This window comes from Aptenodytes patagonicus, chromosome 5 (genome assembly GCF_965638725.1).
Source record: "Aptenodytes patagonicus chromosome 5, bAptPat1.pri.cur, whole genome shotgun sequence".
Taxonomy (NCBI): Eukaryota; Metazoa; Chordata; class Aves; order Sphenisciformes; family Spheniscidae; genus Aptenodytes; species Aptenodytes patagonicus.
Window position 1 is genome coordinate 75,042,077 of NC_134953.1, and position 19,926 is coordinate 75,062,002.

The window sequence follows — 19,926 nt, forward strand, 5'->3', positions numbered from 1 at the left end:
GCTGAACTTGGGGGTTTGATTTGCAGGATGCTTGAGAAAAGAAGCTGTAGTCACAGTTGTACCTAAAACTGGTTTTGTAACTTGAGTTGGGTCAGGTAGAGCAAAGCACAATAATCCCCTGCGGAATAAAGCAGCAGAGAGTTAACTCCTCTTTTTCAAATGGGCTGCTGCTTCTCTACAGCTATCCAGGGGCAGTGCCTCAGCCAACATACTACGAGCTGCAAACCGGGCTAGGATAGGAATAGTTGTAATATTCCCAGCTACAGTAGCAGGGACAATTTCCCTCTATTGCTAGATCCCAAAGTCTACTGGTGTTTTGGTTAAAACTCCTTCAGTTTGTTTTAAACTTCTCTTAATCTCGGAAACTGAATAACCAATGCAGGCAATGAACATGCCTGTATGCTCAGAATGCACAAATTCATTCATAGGCTCTTTTCTGAATGTCTTTATGCATTATTTTACAAGGGCTCTGGGGCTCCTTACACATGGTTCTGTGGGGAAGAAAAAAAAAAAGGATGGTGCCATCTTTTTGATCTTTGCAGATTGTCTGTGGAACAATTGACATTTGCAGCATCCTGGCTAAGAGGAATCTCATAATCCATTCTTATCACATTAAGGTCTAATTGCCTGCCTTGGTAGGATGTTGCAGAAGCAGAAAAACAAAGGAAGTAGAAATGATTGGTGGAAAGAGAGAGTAAAATATATAGCGGAAATAAATTTAAACCTATGGTCACTTGATCAAAAGCAAGCTAGCAAAGCCTTTTAGTTATGGGAAAACTTCTTAATTTCCTGTGGGAAGGGAGAAAACAATTTTGTTCATGGTAGCACTTTTTCTTTTCAACTAGAAATGTGGGTTTTTTTAGGAAATTCTTGACCAGTTGCGGTGACGAGGCTAATTCAAGAATCTTTTTGTTTCCTGAAACAAAGTGGGCTTGTTTGGAGTCTTGGGAACCTGAAAGTAAAATGAAAGGTTCATGTGCTGCAATTCTGTTTTTATTTGTTTGTTCTAACTTTGAATTTGCTTTAACTTTAAATATGCTTTTAAAACAGGAGGGCCAGTGAATTACAGGGGCAGACAGATGAAATTTTTATCAGTAAGTACAGGAAGAAGTAGGATGTAAATAAACATTAGTGACATACCAATCTGCTGCTTCCTTTTCCTCTAACTTCTGTATTTAAGCTAGAACAGATTCTTAGGAAATAACCCCAATATGTCCCCTTCGTATTTCAGCATTTATAGTCTGAAATATGTCAGAAAAATTCAGCAGGTTAATCACATTCTGAGCTCTTTCTATTACAACTTTTCTTTAAAGACTAATGAAAGGATTATAATTGGGTAAGAAGTAAGATTTATGAAATTAGTTGTTACCCTTGCTGATTTAATGTGGGCCTGTAACTTAGAACAATTGTATTGTCGTTGTCAATTTTTTTCTTTTTATATTCTGTTTTCTGCAAAACTGCAAAATAAACCGAGTGTGTTTAGTTCTAGAGCTCTGTATCACGTTAGCAATGAAAAGGGAGGTAGTACTATGCTGTTTTCAGAACTTTATGTTTTCTCACCTAAAATCTTAGAAGGCAGCAAGAAACAGTTGTGCTTAGAATAGTTGCATGTGTTTGGGGTAAAGTTGTTGTTGTTCTTCCCCCCCCCCCCCCCCCCCCCCGGAGAGAGAATGCACCCAGTAGATGGCTGGAGGTAACGGATGGAGCTCGGAGAGGTTAATGTTATCCTAGAGCATCATCCAAGTTGCAGAACTGGAGACAAAGGGTTTCGGAGGAAAAAGGATTATTTGCTAAAATTAAAGGTCTTCCTTATTTTGTGTAGCTGTGCAGCCCTAAAGATCATACTGCAATAGGCTTGAATTAAAATCTGTGCTTATTAAAACCAAACTAAAATATGCTATTTTAAAAAGGAGATTGTGTCCTGAAATTCCACATTGGGAATTAAAAATTATTTCTCTTCAAGAACCATAGTTTCCTAGTTTGGGTCTAGATCTCGGTGTGTCAAAACCCTATGTTCTGCTGAGCCTCAAGGTCCATTCGGTGCCTTGCAAGCCCTGAAAAGGGCTGAAAGAAATGCATGTTTTCACCATGAGAAATCAGACATTTTGGCTTTTCAGCTGCATAGTACTTTGTTTCTTCAGTTTGAGCTACGTGCTTACAGCCTTTTTTTGCATTGGGGTTGTGAATAGAGCGTGCACTGGTCTTGAGGGGAGACTGCCTACGGCAGGGAGTTGTAGGCTCTGCCTGCCAGACACAGACACAGACTTTCTTTCCCTTTTTTTTCCTTTTTTCTTTTTTTCCTTTTCCTTACTGCCATGTCATCAGTGCAGCTTATCATGAAACCCCAACCCCAATCTGGCACCCTTAAAAGGAGGTGAAAATTAGCGATGAAAATACTATCTGCCTACTCCAAGGAATATTTTGGACAGTAGGCTTTAAAAGCAGGTTTTAAAAGCTCTAAATAGTTTAAATTTAAACGTGGAATAAAGAAAACCCAAAACCATTACAATACTGTAGAGACCTGTTGTTCTGAGTACCTCTTAATAGTTTGATTTCTAAGCATCTGCAAAAATAAAAGTTAACTTCTCTGGTTATTAGTTTAGTAAAATCAAACACCAATACATGTAATGATGGATTTAAGAGAGAAAATATCAAATTTATTTGCAGCCTGTCACTCAGAATGTGTCTTATACTATGCGTAGGTTTATAGTTTTTCACTTTGGTTTTTAAGACTCAGAGCATCTAAATATTTCAGACATGTGAGGACAGAAACCTGTTTTCAGCTCCTGGAATTGATTTTTGCTAGCTAGAAAAAGGTCTGTCTCTCTGTCATGAGACACAGTGTTAGTCAGTAATGCCACAGAGGGGTTTTTTGTGGTTTGTAACTGCTAATCTCTGCCAAAACAGCAGCTCTTCTGTGAGTATCAGTAACTTGAAAGAAAAGACATGTTCAGAGCATTGAATGTGGTACTTCTCGGTGTAAAGCTCCTGTTACACCACACTGCTTACAGCCTCACAAAGAGGATTACACGGGCTCTGTTGTGTCTCCTAACCTTTTTTGAAATCATGTTGTGTGTGTGCGAGACAGAGGTCTGGTAGAGGTGATTTTTAGCTTTAGCTTTTTTTATTGTTCTTTCTAAGTCTCCAGCTGGAACCACTTTGTGCTCTCTCATTTCTTTTCCACTATTTCAGTTGCTTAGAGCAGCCACGTCTGCAGCGCTTGGGTTTCGGTGCTTTATCCACGTGTTCTCATGGCAGAAGCAAAAAAATCAACTCCATTCTGTGAAAGGAATTCTGCAGGTTGTGCCCCAAACCGCAATGAAGTAACTTCCCATGTAATTAGCTAGTGCAAAGTTGAGGGAAAGGCTAGCCCCCGAGGAACAAGCAGTAGCAGCTACCCGTGTTTGTTACAGCCGTCATCTCATTCCTCCTTCCCATCCTGCTTGCCTCCTTCTCCCTGCACACTGCATAGCTGTGTGTGCAGAGGCACGGCTGTAGTACGTATGCATGACTTGTCCTTGCTAAGCGTTTGGCTCTGCGCTCTTCTGTTCAGCTATTGCACTAGTAACCTAGTGGACGAGACGTTCTTGTGGCTGCCAAGGTGGGTGAGACCACAGTGAAAACCAGCCTGGAGATCCGCGAGAGCATCCCTTCCAAACAGCTCCCAAAAAAGAAGAAAGAAAGAAAGAAAAAAAAAAATCCATGCAGGGAAAAAAAACCACCTCTGGTGCTGTTTTATTTCTCCTGTCCTGGGCAGCGGGCAGTTGTGCCTTAGGAGTAAGGAGGGTCCTTTTTACATCTATCTGTTCACGTTAGTAGAAATGACTAACGCTATTCTTTTGCACATGGTTGTTATTTAAATGTCAACGGTAGCAATTCTAGGGCAAGCAGTCATGCTGTGACTCGGTCTAGGTAAGCACCGGGAGACATAAAAGAAAATGGGAGTTTGTTGCTAACTTCAGGTGAAGCACTGTGGGGCTTTGCTAGCTGCGGGGTGTGTTACTGCTCCGTGTCCTTCAGCACTTCCTATAGCAACTACAGCCCCAGGGAGGTGCGTGGGGAAAGGCTCGGGAACCGTGCTGCTGGGAGGAGGCTCTTGGGGAGCTGGGAGAACCATAAGACCCCGACAGCGTGTGTTACTGGTGAGGGGGGAGTATTTGACATTCATTTGCCCACTGGAAAATAAAGAAAGAGAGAGCTGGAAGTTCCTTCTGCCCAGTCCCTGAGGAACTGAGCCTTAACTTTTACATTTTGGCAATTGTGCCAAGAGCACCAACTGAGATGAGTGCTGCAGTGAGATGAAACCCTCTCCTCTTTGGCTGCCTTCACCAAATCCCAGGCTAGGTATGCAAAGCTGGTAAAAGCTCCTTGGAGGAGAGCCTGGGAGGCCAGGGGCTGGATCCTTCCCTGTGGTGGAGGAGATGCTTTCATCGTGAGCTCCGTGCCGGGCTCTGTAACGGCGACCGCCGGCCTTTCCTGCAGACCGAGATCATGGGAGCTGCTTGCGCTGGTGCGGGGAAGGAGAGGGGCTAATGCATGCCTTTGACCATATAGGCAGTAGCTGATATTTGAGTTCTGCGTATAGAAATGTCTTATCTTCAGAGAAATGTAGGCTAGAAATAATCAAACGATCATGTTGTACATTCATTGCCTGTGACGCTGGCCTTTAGGGTTTGTAAGGTGCAGGTCTGTACGAATTGGTATGCCGCAAGTTAAAAATAATAAATCTGACGCATCTTTATATTGCCTGCTTTGATCTCCTTGTGCTCTGCTAAGCTGTTCTTCTCCCGACCGAAGGGAGCTAGACTCTGTGCGATAATGTACATCCTGTCTCCTTCCCCACTCCATGTGTGCACACAAGCTGCATATTTTACTTTAGAAATGGCAAATTTGGGTCAGAAGTTCAGCAGTTAAAATGATGATTTTACCACATCCTGCTTGCACAGGAAGCTTATTTTTTAAAAAGCTGATAAGTTGAGTCCTCTCGATTTTTGTCAAAACAAAAAACAAAGCAAGCTATTTAAAGCTGCGAAGAGGTTTGGATTCTCACATGTTCAGTTTGCCACTTTGTCTCACAGTGCATATGTTTAATTTAAAGTGAAAGCCTTGCAGCCTGCTCTTGTGCTACCTGGGCTAACCAGCTTCCTGTAAACACCAGGCTGTGATGATAATCTGAAAAAAATATTTCCCCTGTTATGTTAAGAAAGAGTTGTGGGGTTTTTTTCTTGGTTAGCTGGGTTGGGTTTTTCTGAGGAAGGATTTCTTCATTAATTGGGGAAAAAAACTTACACAGTACCATTTGGTCCAATGAATACGTGGTAACTGTTTCTCACTGTAAAACATCCAAACACGTTAAAAAAATTGTGCCAAATATTCACGTAGTAACTGCAAGACTTTCACTTGTGCAGCGGTACTTAAGGGAAAGGAGCCAATCAATCTGGTAAGCAATGTGGATGCTCAATAGCAAGGACTGGGAGACATTGACTGTTACTGTGTTAGATGGAAAGAAATGAAAGACCTTGCTCATAATGTAGCAAGAGACCTAAAATGTGCTGTGCAAGTCATGAGCAAGGTGCAAAGCATTTAACAAATGCTATTTTGTTTAAATGCAAGGTACTACAAAATAACGTTAGTGCTGGATTTCACGTGTTCAGGCTCAAGCAGTCATTTTTACAGGATCACATTTTGTGCAATGTAATCAATTGTTGCTATTCATGTTATTAATACATATCAGCTGCAGCACTTTACCTTTCAGATATTTCAGTTGCACAGGGCAGTCCTTTGGTGCTTGTTCTGTGAAGTGGCAAAGATACGTAAATATCATCTGGCCTGAAGTGAGAAGATTTCTGCTTTGGTGCTAAAGTAATGCATCATTTCAGTACATATCCTTTGAGAAAAGAGTGTTGAGTGGAATGATGGACAATGTGTGACAGGCAACAAAACCTAATGAAAACTGGAACCTTCTGAGGATCTGTATGTCGTGGTGTGATTGTTATTAAATGGTAAAATAACCTGCCCACCAGTCAACAATACTGATTTTTGTCTTTGTTCTCTTGTAGGAATGTTTACCCTTGCAGAAGTTGCATCGCTCAATGACATCCAGCCAACTTATCGTATCTTGAAACCATGGTGGGATGTATTTATGGATTATCTAGCTGTTGTTATGTTAATGGTTGCCATTTTTGCTGGAACCATGCAGCTGACCAAAGACCAGGTGGTCTGCTTGCCAGTTTTGCAGTCTACTGTAAATTCAAAAGCACAACCCGGCACGTCAGGGAAGGCTGACTTTACCACTGTTGAAACAACCACTGGTCAAGGAGAAGAAGCATCAATGAGAACGGTTTCCTTCGGAAGTGCCCCTACTGTAACACCTGACGTACCTCTGAGCAGAGCTACCTCTTCTCAGTATCAACCCACTGAATCAGGCCAGGAGCTGAAGAAGGAGCAGAAAGATTCTTCAGGCCGTAAAACAAATTTGGATTTTCAGCAATACGTATTTATTAACCAGATGTGCTATCATTTGGCTCTTCCTTGGTATTCAAAGTATTTTCCCTATCTTGTTCTCATCCATACTATCATTTTAATAGTCAGCAGCAATTTTTGGTTCAAGTATCCCAAGACTTGCTCAAAAATTGAGCATTTTGTGTCTATATTAGGGAAGTGCTTTGAGTCCCCTTGGACTACAAAAGCATTGTCTGAAACGGCATGTGAGGACTCTGAGGAGAACAAACAGAGGTTAACTGGTGCCCAGTCCCTGCCCAAGTACGTTTCCACTAGCAGTGATGAGGGAAGCCCAAGTGCCAGCACTCCCATGATAACAAAGTCTGGCTTCAAATTTTCAGCTGACAAGCCGATGATCGAGGTTCCCAGCGTCACTATTTTAGATAAGAAAGATGGAGAACAAGCCAAAGCCCTGTTTGAGAAAGTCCGTAAGTTCCGGGCTCACGTGGAGGACAGTGATCTGATTTACAAGCTCTATGTTGGCCAGACTGTCATCAAGACTGTCAAGTTCATATTTATTCTCTGCTATACTGCAAACTTTGTCAACACCATTAGTTTTGAACACATCTGCAACCCGAAAGTGGAACACCTGATTGGCTACACACAGTTTGAATGTACACACAACATGGCTTACATGTTGAAGAAGCTGCTTATCAGCTATATTTCCCTCATTTGTGTCTATGGTTTTATCTGCCTCTACACGCTTTTCTGGCTGTTCCGAATACCTTTAAAAGAATATTCCTTTGAAAAGGTCAGAGAAGAGAGTAGCTTCAGTGATATCCCTGATGTCAAAAATGATTTTGCATTTCTCTTGCATATGGTAGATCAGTACGACCAGCTGTATTCTAAGCGATTTGGTGTCTTTTTGTCAGAGGTAAGTGAGAACAAACTACGGGAAATTAGTTTAAACCATGAATGGACTTTTGAAAAGCTGCGGCAACATGTTTCCCGCAATGCCCAGGACAAGCAAGAGTTGCATCTCTTCATGCTGTCGGGGGTCCCCGATGCAGTGTTTGATCTGACGGATCTGGATGTGTTGAAACTGGAGCTGATTCCTGAAGCGAAAATCCCAGCGAAAATTTCCCAGATGACAAATCTTCAGGAGCTTCATCTGTGCCACTGCCCTGCGAAGGTCGAGCAGACTGCCTTCAGCTTCCTCCGGGACCACTTGAGATGCCTTCATGTGAAATTCACAGATGTTGCAGAAATTCCTGCGTGGGTGTATTTGCTCAAAAACCTCCGTGAATTGTACTTGATAGGCAACTTGAACTCTGAAAACAATAAAATGATAGGGCTTGAATCTCTCAGAGAGTTGAGACACCTTAAAATTCTCCACGTGAAGAGCAATTTGACCAAAATTCCCCCCAATATCACAGATGTGGCACCACATCTGACAAAACTAGTCATTCATAATGACGGCACTAAGCTTGTGGTACTCAATAGCCTTAAGAAAATGACTAATGTTGCGGAGTTGGAACTGCAGAACTGTGAACTGGAGAGAATTCCCCACGCCATCTTCAGCCTCTCTAACTTACAGGAACTGGATTTAAAGTCAAATAGCATTCGCACAATTGAAGAAATTATCAGTTTCCAGCACTTAAAAAGATTGACTTGTTTAAAGCTGTGGCACAATAAAATAGTCAACATTCCTTCCTCCATTACCCACATAAAGAATTTGGAGTCTCTTTATCTCTCCAATAACAAACTCGAATCCTTACCAGCCGCAGTGTTCAGTTTACAGAAACTTAGGTGTTTAGATGTAAGCTACAACTCAATTGCATTGATTCCAGTGGAAATAGGTTTGCTTCAAAATCTGCAGCATTTTCACATCACAGGAAACAAAGTCGACATTTTGCCAAAACAGTTGTTTAAATGTGTTAAATTGAGGACTTTGAGTCTGGGACAAAACTGTATTACCTCAATCCCAGATAAAGTTAGTCAACTGTTGCAGCTGACTCATCTGGAACTGAAGGGAAACTGCTTGGACCGTCTGCCAGCCACGCTGGGGCAGTGTCAGCTTCTCAGGAAAAGCGGGCTCGTGGTGGAAGATCACCTCTTTGACGCTTTGCCCTCGGAAGTTAAAGAGGTGTTGAATCAAGACACAAGCATTCCCTTTGCTAACGGGATTTAGGCTGAGGTGAAATGATTTCCAAACGGCAAATGCTAAAAAGTATGGCAATTGTGAGACCATGAGTTTTAGAGAGCAGAATTCCTTGGAAGGCAGGACTACTAGCAGAGTTAGAAGAGGTGTAACCGAGCGTTCAATGTTTGCAGTGTTTTAAAAGATTATTCCCAAAATTTTTGAGGATAAAGAACCTTAATCTCAACTCTTTTTTTCCTTAAATTGTTTGTAACTTGGATGCTGCCGCTTTTGAATGTTTACAAATTTGCTTGCCTGCTTAAAGTAAATGATTAAATTGATGACCTTTTCTTACTATGCAAGTTATTCCTTAAGGTCTGGATTTACTTTAGTGCATTATGGGGGGAAAAACAAGGATAAATGTTGTATATGGTATGGTTCTAACAGCACTTGAAACACATGTTGATGTGTGTTGTTAGTGTTTAGCCATCCTCAGCAAACGGAACCAGTTTGGCTGTGCTCTGAACTGCACCAGAACCACCATTTTCCTGCATTAAGGTATGTGGTTTGCATCAGGCCAAGTGTGTTTGCCTTCATTCTTCATCCTCAAGGCCTCATGTTGTCGGGTGAGATTTCTTCTGTGGTCCAGTGTGCTACTCCTTCACACCGGCAAAGACTGGTCACGTTCCCGCAGCTGGTCTCCCCCTCAGCTTCCATAATGCTCCTCTGTCCCACGCAGCAGTGGGTGGTAAAAGGGAGAATACTGCCACTTGGCTTTCAAGTTGGGGATAGTTTTGATATTTGAACTGTTTTGCGAGGTGACTTCGAAAGCCATTAAACACCAAGTGACTTTACTGCTCATGTTTTGCTCCTCTTCTGAGTTTTCATCTGGGAAACTCAAGGCGTTTTATGAGTTGGTGATTGTTTTGTTTCACAGCCCTTGCTTAGGAACTGGGGTGTCTGCTCCATTTACTAGACTAATGACAGAGACATAAGAGTTACGATTTACCCAAACGTGATTTAGCTTTATCACCTATTGTGGTGTCTCTTCCACACCTGGACTTTAACCGTAGGACCACCCTTCTCCTCCACTCCAAGTAATTTGATGTTTTTGAACACTTACGCACTGTTAGAAAACCCTAACTGTGTGCCAGATAAGTCATCAAATAAAGAAAAAAGCAGACAGCAGTGAGCGTGGGATTTTTTTTTTAGTTTTGTTTTTTTGGTGTTGTTTTTTTAACTGAGTTTGCATTGCCAGAACCGTTAAAGAAATACAATCCATTAAATCTGCAAAATCATCAGTTGTAAATCTTGACCATTTACATTCCATGTGTGCAGAAAAGAAGTACTATGCTGGGAGATGATTACACGATTACTCATGGTTTTAAACACAATTCCCTATTGTAGTGCGGTCAGGACTGAACTAGTCTGTAGTTCAAGGGACTGTTCTTCTCACACAGAAATCCTCATGCACAGCGATTTCTACTGTAACTTCACCAGAGCTGCCCTGACTTACACCACTATTAACGAGGGGATAGTTTAGGCCTAGGGGCATTGAGCAGTCAGGAACATTTCAAATACTGCTCCTACGAATCTTGCACATTTTGTTGTTAATCATTTACTGTTAGTCATGCTGGGAGGACTGTTCTCAGCTGTAGGTAGCAGTCTCTGAATACATACCTGCACCGTATGGTTATGTATATCAGAAGACCAGTTTATGAACAGTGGTTTTCCCACTTCTTTTGGGGATACAGTCTGTTTTCCACTTGCCAGCAGGTAGTAAACTTGGGATGTTGACAGTTCTGCAACACCAAGTCACAGATTTGGCAGAGTACTTGCAGTTACTGATCTGTCCTCCACTGGGAAATTTAGTGCTAATCCTCAGATTTTTTTTTTTAAGTAGAAGTTGAGGCTGCAGTGGATATTTTTTTTTTTTTTTTAAAGAAACTTTCATGTGTTTATTTTTTGCACATAGATCACTTTAAAATTGCTGGACTATTGACTCTTTAGGAAAACTGTGGAATATACTCTTCGTGTATGCTTTGTATTTGCTGTTGAGTGTCATTTCAGCTTCCAAGAAATTGTGTGTAGGAGGGAGGAAGAGTTGGAGGATGACAAAGTCATTAAAATATTTAGAAAAATAGTTCTATTTTTCATCTTTTTGTCTTATTTTAATAGTGGAGCCACACAGAATGTGGCTGTGGATTGATCCAGCTTTTAAAAGCTTTTTTTTTTGGTGTTTCCGATTCTCCTACTGTCCCTACTGATGTTCAAAAAATAAACCCATGTCCACTTCATATGAGTATAGTATACATAATTTAGATCACTGTTTTGACTAGTTATTAGCCAATTGTACTTCTTTAGACAACTTCCTCCAAAATAACTATATGTTAAAGTTCATTTCAGGCTTGTGATGCTTGCTTAGCATAAACTCCGTTCTTGTTTTTAGCAGAGCTTTCTCAGAGTGGGGAGGAACTGCCCATCATCCCCATGTCACCTCCCCCCAGTCCTTCCTCCTCTCTGTGACTGTTTATAATGTTCCTATTTCCTGCGTGTCAACAGACACAGTCTTGCTTTAAAGTCTTGGAAGTTCATCCCTTTTCCATGTAAGGCATGTGAAATATATTTTGCATTTCTATTTGATTTAATAAATAAGATGTTTATATCTTCCTCTAATCTATTTTTTTAATGGGGGAAAACTGTGTTTGCGTAGTAAAATCTGATTTCAAGTATTTTATGCTGAACTTGTTCTGTGGTGCTTATAACCGAAGAAGGAAGAGGTATGAGTTGCTGCTCCCAGTAAATCCCGTAGGTATGGTTTCTAACTAGAATACAGTACTTCAGGATAGGTTTTTTCTTTTTTTTCATGTACGTAATCTAAATGACCTGCCACTGTTTTTATTTGGCTAATGGAGTTTTGCAGAATATATGTATGGCCCCGGAAGAAAAATTACTGTGTTGATTCAAATGAGAGGAAGTAGGAAATTGCCCATTCTCTTTGCTCCTGCCACTGTAACGCATTTCTGTGAAGATCCTTTAGTTTTCCAATAAATTGTCCTTTCGGAAGATGCTTCCTGTGATGCAAACAGAGCCATGGCTGTCCTGAGCAGGCATCAGGCCTCTTGGTGTAAGGGAGGGTGCTGACACCCGTGAAAGGCTCTCTGCTGCTAAATAAATGGCTTTGCAGTCCTGAGCTGCTCTCTCAGGTAGCAAAGGGCGAAGCCTAGACACTGTAAGTCAGGTCTGGTTACGGGGCATCCGCTTTGTGGACGGTATTTTTAATAAAAGTCTTACAGAAATAGCTGTTCTGTATATTGTGTTTCCATGGATGCGCACAGAAATCAGTGGTGTACGGTTATGTGAAGGCAACGAGCTAGACTGCGGTTCCTTTACTTAAAGTCAAGTTAAACAAATGAGGTGCTCCTACAGCTGTGGTGTTGACCGTCATTCTGATTTCTTGCAGGAGCAGATTTTGGCTTTCAGACTTCTCTGTTCTGAAGACAAGGGAGCTGGGCAGGAACCTGACGAGTGTAACTCTCCTGAAGCTCGTTGTAAACATGAAAAATGAGGCTTCTGTCGGGTCTGTGGGATGTGAACCCGTGAGGGTGCTAAAGATGAGAACAAAAGCCGCGAATTTGCTGAGGCATCCCAGTGTTGATGGCAGAGCCATAGGGCACAGTGGCAGTGGGCTGGGGGTAGCTTACCTGGGCTCCTGTCGCCCAGTGTGATGGGATTATTGCCTGTGCAACAATCGGACTTGAAGATAACGTGGAGCACGGCACTGCCCTTCAGTCCAAAGCAAGGAGGGAGGCTAAACCCGTGACTTGAGACCTACCTTTGGTTTTGGCACAACCTTCTCCTCACCTGGGGAAAAGGACATTAAAAACATTTAAATTTCCTGTCTATAAGCTGGGGATTCTTTAATGGAGGTAAAATGCATGAATGATTGTGAAAAACACAAATCCTGTAGAAATGAGGTCATATAGAAAGATTCAAGAGGTACAGGCAGTCTCGTCATTAGCTGCATGGCAGAGCCCTATCAATGTGTTTCTAATGTGTGATCCCAGAACAATTTGATTTAGACAGCAAACTATCATAGGCAGGACTAGAAGATACCTCAAGATGTCTTTAAGCCTGCCACCCTGCCTCATGCAGAAATTAAGTTCCCTAACTCATTCCTGCCAGATGTTTGGCAAGATGTCGGAACGGGTTAGACAGTGATGGAGATTCCAGCCTCTCTAGGCAAGCTGTTTCCTTAATCATCTTCCCCGCTGAAGAAACACAGCTAGAACCTTAGCCAGACAGCAACTGCTGACGCTCCGTTTAGGCCAAACCAAATGACTAGAAACATATTGATATATTTGCTTGCAGAAGTACAGACTGAGACAGGCTTCTGCGTGGATGCCTTGCATCCCAAGCAGCTTGGGAGGACTGAAGTTTGGGATTCCTTTGAAGAGAGCTGTGAGGGACAGCTAGCATCAGTTTGGTTACAGGTGTAGGGCAAAAAGTGACGGCAAGGCCATCCGCCACCATGGTGCAATGCATTTATGGCTGGTCTGCCTCATCTTAGGCTGGCGGTGGACATCCTTGCCCTCGCAAAGCCGAGTATAAGCCTGGGTGGTCTGTTTCAGAAAGACATTTTGTGAAGGCATTTAAATAAAATGTTTCTTGAGCAAGTTTGCTGTAGGAATGTGCAAGGTGATCCTTAAGATTACCAGAACTGAAAGAATTGAGACAAATTCTCTAGTGTTTTTAACCTTGGCATCAACCCCTTGCCTCCCACTGTGAATTGGTAAAATTGCTGCACAAACTACTGATTAGCTTACAGGGTTCCCCAAATGATTGGCAATTTTAGCACTACAGAAGAGTTCTCAGTTCAGGCTGTCCACTTGTGCTTGTACAGCGTGTTCAGCACTTAAACTGAAGGCATCAAACATTGATGTTGCAAAACCCTGTGGGCTTATGCTGTGACCAATTTCCCAGGACGGCAAATCATTCCCCGTGCTGCTAAAGGGAGGGAAAGCTGTGTTACTGAGTACAGTTGTTTCTGTAGCAAAGATGAGGCTTTAGAATTAAGCTCAGAAACAGATTTTCCAAGCTGATTATGAACACGTACCCGTTCCACGATAAAAGTCATGAGAGATGTTGTTTCTGGCAGAGAGATGCTGAAAATAGTCCCTGTAACTCAGCCAGACATGGGTGCAGAACTGGCAGCTCTTTAACGCTGCACATCAACACAATGCAACTCAAGTGAGGATCTTTAAAACCACACGCACTGGAGTTTGGCCAGGCTGCATCTCTCTCCCTTCCCTGAAGAGAACACCCCCTAAGCCCTTTTGCAGTTACCACAGCCAGGACCTTTGTTCTGTCTTGCCTCCAACAGCACGTTGCCCCTTGACGCTGGAGGTAATGTAGGGTTATTGGTTTAATAATGACTGTTTGGGAAGAATGCCATCCTCTAAATTAACACCACAGTCGCTTGCAGGAAGTCTTCCAGCACAGAGCAGGTCTGTTCCCATAAAATGAACATGTGCCCATAAACAACAAAATCTTGAGTTGGGACTGGGTTGCCTAGACCATTCGGAATAAATGCATGAACACGTTGCTGTTCTGCTAACCGGTTCTGGGTAGCTTTGCTGCTTCAGGTGGCTTGTAAAAGTGGATTTTAAGACCTTTTCCCTAACACCAACCTGCTGTGTCTCTGGAGCCAATGTTGCTGGCCTGGGGCGGGCTGGCTTGCCCCAGAGGGTGTTGGTGGAGCTGCCCTGGCAGAGCTGGGATGGGAGAAGGTCTGGGTGCCGTGGCTGCTGCCAGCACCCTGTGGAAGCTTCCCTCTGCTGGGGCAGCCGGATTTATCTCGCTCCTCCTGAGGCATCATCTATGGGAGATGCCACATGAGATTGTGTCCTTAGCTACAAAATAAAGGGAACACTGTTGAATGCAACCTATTGCCAAGCAATGTGTCTGAAAGATGGGGATCATGATAACAGGAGGAAATGCAGAACAATAAAAAAAAAGGGGGGGGGGGGGGGGGGGGATAAATAGTCCTGAGAGGAAGTAGAGCCCCCACGCCCAGCTTGAAATTTCAGAAGTTTTAAAAAGGCGGTGTAAAATCTGGAGTGCAAGTTAAAGCTGCTCCTGACTAGAGCCAAGCTCAAACCCTCAGGGCACCCTATAACTCTTGGCCTCTTTTTTTTCTTTCTTTCTTTACTTCTGTCCCCCTCTGTCTCTCAGACAGGGCCTTAGGGTGCCTGTGCGGCTGTTGCTTGTGTGCTGTCCTTCCCCTCCTGCTCCCCCACAAGTACCCACGATAAGCTCGTCCCCGCAGAACCGTTAATGCTTATCCCAGTGTGGCCATACCTGGGGCTGCCCCCCTGCCCTGGCTGCGTGCTTGGCAGCGCTCTGCAGGGAAACCCCAGGCGCTATCGAGGGCCAGAGTCTAATCTTGGAGCTGCAGCTTCCCCTCGTGAAGGGATTCTCCCTCCTCCGGCTGGCAGGCGATACCTGAGCGGAGCAGAGCCCTGCCAGCACAGGGAGGCTGAAGCTCCCTCCCAGCCTCCCGCTCCGGGGCTGCTGCATGGAAGTGCTGCAGAGCAGGTGATGCTGGGGCTGGCGGGGTCCTGTCCACCTCTAGCTCTCACACAGCCTGGGGGAACCGTGCTCTTCCTGCAGCCCTCCGAGGAAAGGGTTTCCATAACATCCTTAAGTTGCAATTTCCATCGGCATCCCCACAGCTCCTGCTGTTGGGTGTCCTTAACAGCCTCCCCTTTCTTCGCTGGAAATGGGGCTGCGTGTTTCTTACCCTGTTTGTAAAGGATGCAGAGAGCACCTGATGATTGTCACAGCCCCCTCTGCAGTGAGTGCTTCTTCACCCCTTCGATTTTTTTTCTCTGCCCTAGGTTAAACCCCTTCCTTCAGCCTTTTTTCGTGTGTTGTTTGGGTGTGTTTGTTTTGTAACTCCTGTTGCTCTCTCCTCAATCCTCTCAGCTTATCGAGTTTGGTGAAATTAGTGGCGTCTGTAATGGGATGTGGGACCTGGGCTGAGGCTTCCCAGTGTAGAGCTGCTGACCCCAGGGACATGCAGCCAGAACCAGACTCCCCAGGAGCAACGGTGTCGCGCTGTGCGTCTGGGTTGTCCAACCCTCCTGAGTGGGCAGCCCCGCAGAAAGCCTGGCCACACCGACTTCCCGGCGTCCTCCGCGGAAAGGGAATTCAGGGGCAGTTTTGCAAGGTGACTTTGGTCTGATGGCTGAGCAGGGGAGAGTGGCAGGGTGTCGCACGGCCTCAGAGTGCCTCTGCTCCAGGGCAGGTGACTCTGCTGCTCTTGTTTGCTGTTAGGCTTCTCTGAGGTTCAGGGGATATATCTGAAGGTGGTGGTCGGTCTCCAAGCCCTCCAGGCTCTCATCTATCATGAGAGTTTTATTGTGGACTTCTTCCCACGCTGTAGCTGCAAGGATGTCCTATGGATGTAAAATGCTGGGCAAGTGGAGACTCCAGGTATATACGCAGGTCTGTAGGGCTGTAATGCACAACAGAGCTAGAAACCAGATGCCTCTCGGGACCTCAAGTTTTAACCTATTAAAATTGGGAAACGTGCTTAATGAAAGGCAAAGGCCAGTTGGGTTGTAAATTGATCGCTGTCAGTATTGATGTTTATGTGTATTTGAGACCTAAGAAAATGCCAGCATGATCTGACCCAGGAGGAGATACGTTTCTAGCTGTCTTTGTACTAAAATCTAGTTAAGTAAATTGGCTTTAAAATTGAGTGTGTAAACAGGTGTGAGGCAGCGCTGTCCCTGCGAGCCAGCACTAGTGTGGATGAATAATTCACACACTTAGTACTTGGGAAAGTTCCTCAACCCTTCAAAGCTATTTATGGCTGAGTGCATGTCCCTCACCACAAATTTCAGCCTTCACACAGAGCATGGGTGTTTTCCCCAGGTGCTGGTGGTCTGAAACCACGGCGATCCAGTGCCATCTCTGCTAGACAGAGGTCAGCTCCAGGAGTCCACACAGGCATCACGTAAGGAGCCTTAGCACGTCCTCTCTCAGGGACCGTTCTTCTTTCAGTTTAGGACCAGTAAAGCTGACGGGCTGCAGTTCTGAACTAGAACTGTACAGAAGAGGCCTTAATTAAATCATTTTTCTGAAGTAATTAAAAGACTGCAAAATGATCATGTAGACAGCAGTGCTGCACCACGGTTTGAAACCTGCCTTTAGGAGATTTCAAAGTCAAGCTAAGCTTGGCCACCTCTTCCCCGGCAGAGCAGCTACGTGCCCCACCGGGGTGTCTCTGCAGGAGTTACCCCACAGAAGAATTACACCCACAGTGAAAGGTAAGCGCATCTTCAGAGGAAGGCATTCCAGGTTACCGTCCCACGTAGACTAAGTCCTTGTGCCTGTGGGGCTTTGTTTATCTTTGTGCTTGTATTGATCAGCCTTAGCAATGTTTAACTCTGAATATATTCGTTTAATTAAATGCTTTTAACATTCATTACGGGGCTGCTAATTGCTGGCTCCCCCAGAAGAGCTCAGCAGCAGACGGTGTGGGGTGTGAAACACTGGTGAACAGCCTTGGTGGGACTCGGAGGGTCCCAAAATGAGCGTTTTAGCTTTACAATCTGCTGTTCTCTCCTCACCAGACTGAGAAAGGCTTGAAGGAGACCTCAGAGATCCAGCATCGCTGCAGTTTTGTTAGGCTGCAATCAGTGCTCCTGAAAGCCTGAAGGGCTGCTGCTATTATTAGCAAAATGGTGGCAGTGTGATTAGCTCTGTGTAAGACATAAGTTCAAAGATATTTAAAGGATGAACAGACAGACGCAGACTGGACTTAGGCACTGCATATTATAAAACTATGGCAGTCCCATGTGATGTGGAAAAAGGTGTGTAGATGCTGGTTCTCCACTTGTTATCCTGCTGGCCACAGCACTTCCAGTGCTTAGCAGCTAACGAGCCTCTGTGTGAGCTACTGCTCCTTGGTGTAGGAGAGTGGAGTGGGCTGGGGCAGCCGGGAGGGATTCCCGGTGCTGGGATGTGCAGCGGGGCTGGGCAGGTTTATGAGGACTTGGGGTAAAAATGCCCTGAGCTCCAAAGCCATTGGCCCTCAGCAGCCCCACTGCCTGCAGGGCTGCCTCTGTTCCTGTCAGTAGCTGCGAGTTACACATCTTGGGAAAGAAAAACAACCTTAAACACTCAGTTTAGTATAAAAGTATTTTGGTGTGGTGCTGTTTTGGAGGTTTGCAGCTCTGAAACTCCTCGCTATAGGATATTGGGGATGCTATGAGTTTTCGTAGTCTCAAAAGGATGCAAAGGAAGTTCATGGGAGAGAACTCCAGGGAGGATTAGTGAATACATGGAAACCACCTCTGCCATGGCATGGCCCTGGCTTTTGCCCTGATTTTCCTATTATCTGTACCACCTCCTTTGGCTGCTGTCAGAACGGGAGGCTCTGCGACAAAATGCCCTGGTGGAGAGCAAACGGCCCCTGTGTGCTGTGCAAGCCTCCTTCTTCCCCTCAGGATGCACTGCAACTACTGTATCTGCTCATGCCCCAGAGCACGGCAGCGTGGCTGGCCACGGGCATGGCTGCGATTCCTCCATCATGACAGCTTTATTACAGGCTGCTTGGGATAACTTTCTGTGATAGAAAAACTAATTTCTCTGTCCTTCTCTGCCTCGCTTTTGTCCATCCTCCACAGCACGTACCCCTTTTGCTTTTTCCAGACTGCCCTGCGGTGTTGTCTGGGCACAGAGGCACCATCTGCTTGAAGGGAAGAGGCATTACTCCTTGGTGTAAGCTACAGCCTTTGATAGATACTTCTTTGCTTGTGTCACGCAAACAGGCCCAGACCCCGGTACGTGCCCCAGCTGCTCGCCTTTGCCCTGTTTGGGGGGCTCCTCGCTGGCAGCGGCCGCTCTCCTTCCTGCCCCATGCAAGACGCCCCATCATTTGCTAGTTCCTGAGCGGTCTGAGCTTGTACAGCCTTCAGAGGCTGGCCACAGCATGGGCTCCTGTACAGGAGACAGGGAAGGAGCTTCAGGCACTGCTGGCAGAGGATACTTGAGTCCCACACGTGCTCGCACAGGGGGATGAGGGACGGCCGGATACCCCCGTCCTCTCTGATCTGTGCCAGACAGGCGCATGCCTCTGGTCTGACACCCGGAGGAGAGGAAGGGACAAACGGTTGGTGCTTGGCTTTTGCTGACTTTGTGTCTCTCCAGAGCACTGTGCACAAAAGGACCCAGATGGGGCTCCTCCACCTCGCCTGCATGCTGGGGGTTGCTGGGGGGCGTGCTGCATTTCAGGGCAGAGCGAGCTGAGCATTTTGGAGCTCTTTGGAGGTGACTTTTAAATGCAAAGGTGTTTCCAGCCTGAGCAGGGGAGGGTGGCTCTCGCTCTCTCCCAGAGCAGTCGCCATGTTTGGAGACGCAGCTCTTGTTTCCTTCTATGAGTTCTCACACAAAGGCAGTGGCTAAATGGCTGTCAAAGGCTGGGCTGGTGGAAGTCTCCTGTTTCTAACGTTGCAGAGTTGAAGTCAGGCACAGCTTGTGAGATTAATGTGACGATTACGAGGCGTTTGGAACTGGTCCTAACACACCACAAAAAGCAAAGAAATCCTGCAGTTCAACGTGCTGACTGTTCGCTGGGCTGCTCTGCCTCTCCACCCCTCAGCATCCGACACTCTGTCATATACAGGGTAGGGTTAAATGAGGTGAAACCATCCTCCAAAAACCTGGAATGCTTCTCAGAGCTTGATCACTAGCTGGGGTAGAGGTGAACTGTTTCTGCCCTGGCCCCTCTTAATGGACTTTTTTCTGTTCCCGAAATGTTTATTCTCAATTCCTTTGGCTTCACATCCAAAACGATTTGAAGCTTGTTTTTTCCAGATGCCTCTTTTGAAAACCGCACACTTGAGCCATTGTGCATGGCAGCTCCGATTTCAACCTGCTAAAAGTTTGACAACAATCTCTGCAGTCCTTATTTTCTCTTCCCTGTGGCTTGGGTTTTGTTTGGGTTTTGAGGGTTTTTTTTCTGGCAGAAATTTGTCACAGTCAGGCTGACAGTGGCTACAACATCATTGTTAGATTAAAAGACATACGGCATTTGGAGTGGTCTTTTATATGTTTCTGAATCCCAATTATTTCCCTGTAAGAAACTACAGGCTGTCCTGGAGCTGCTGAAATTAATCACTCGGGTGAATGCTTTTTCTTCTTTTTTGCTGCCAATTTAAAACAGTAAAAAGTCTGGCTAAATCCTTCCTCCCTAATAAAATCTGGTGCAAAACTTCCACTCGTTTGGGGGAATTGTTCTACTACAGCACCCTATCAGTATGTGGGGACCATTT

The 19,926-nt window shown here is 44.9% G+C and overlaps 1 protein-coding gene across 5 annotated transcripts in view; it reads left to right on the forward strand.

Annotated features, from left to right (window-relative positions):
• LRRC8D (leucine rich repeat containing 8 VRAC subunit D) overlaps positions 1-11,251 on the forward strand; it is a 54,458-nt gene extending 43,207 nt beyond the window's left edge. For all 5 annotated transcript variants that reach the window (XM_076340570.1, XM_076340573.1, XM_076340572.1 and 2 more), the window contains one exon: positions 6,060-11,251. In XM_076340570.1, coding sequence (XP_076196685.1) covers positions 6,062-8,632 — 2,571 coding nt within the window. In that variant the 5' untranslated portion in view covers positions 6,060-6,061 and the 3' untranslated portion in view covers positions 8,633-11,251. The remainder of the gene's footprint in view (positions 1-6,059) is intronic.
• The last annotated feature ends 8,675 nt before the right edge of the window (positions 11,252-19,926 follow it).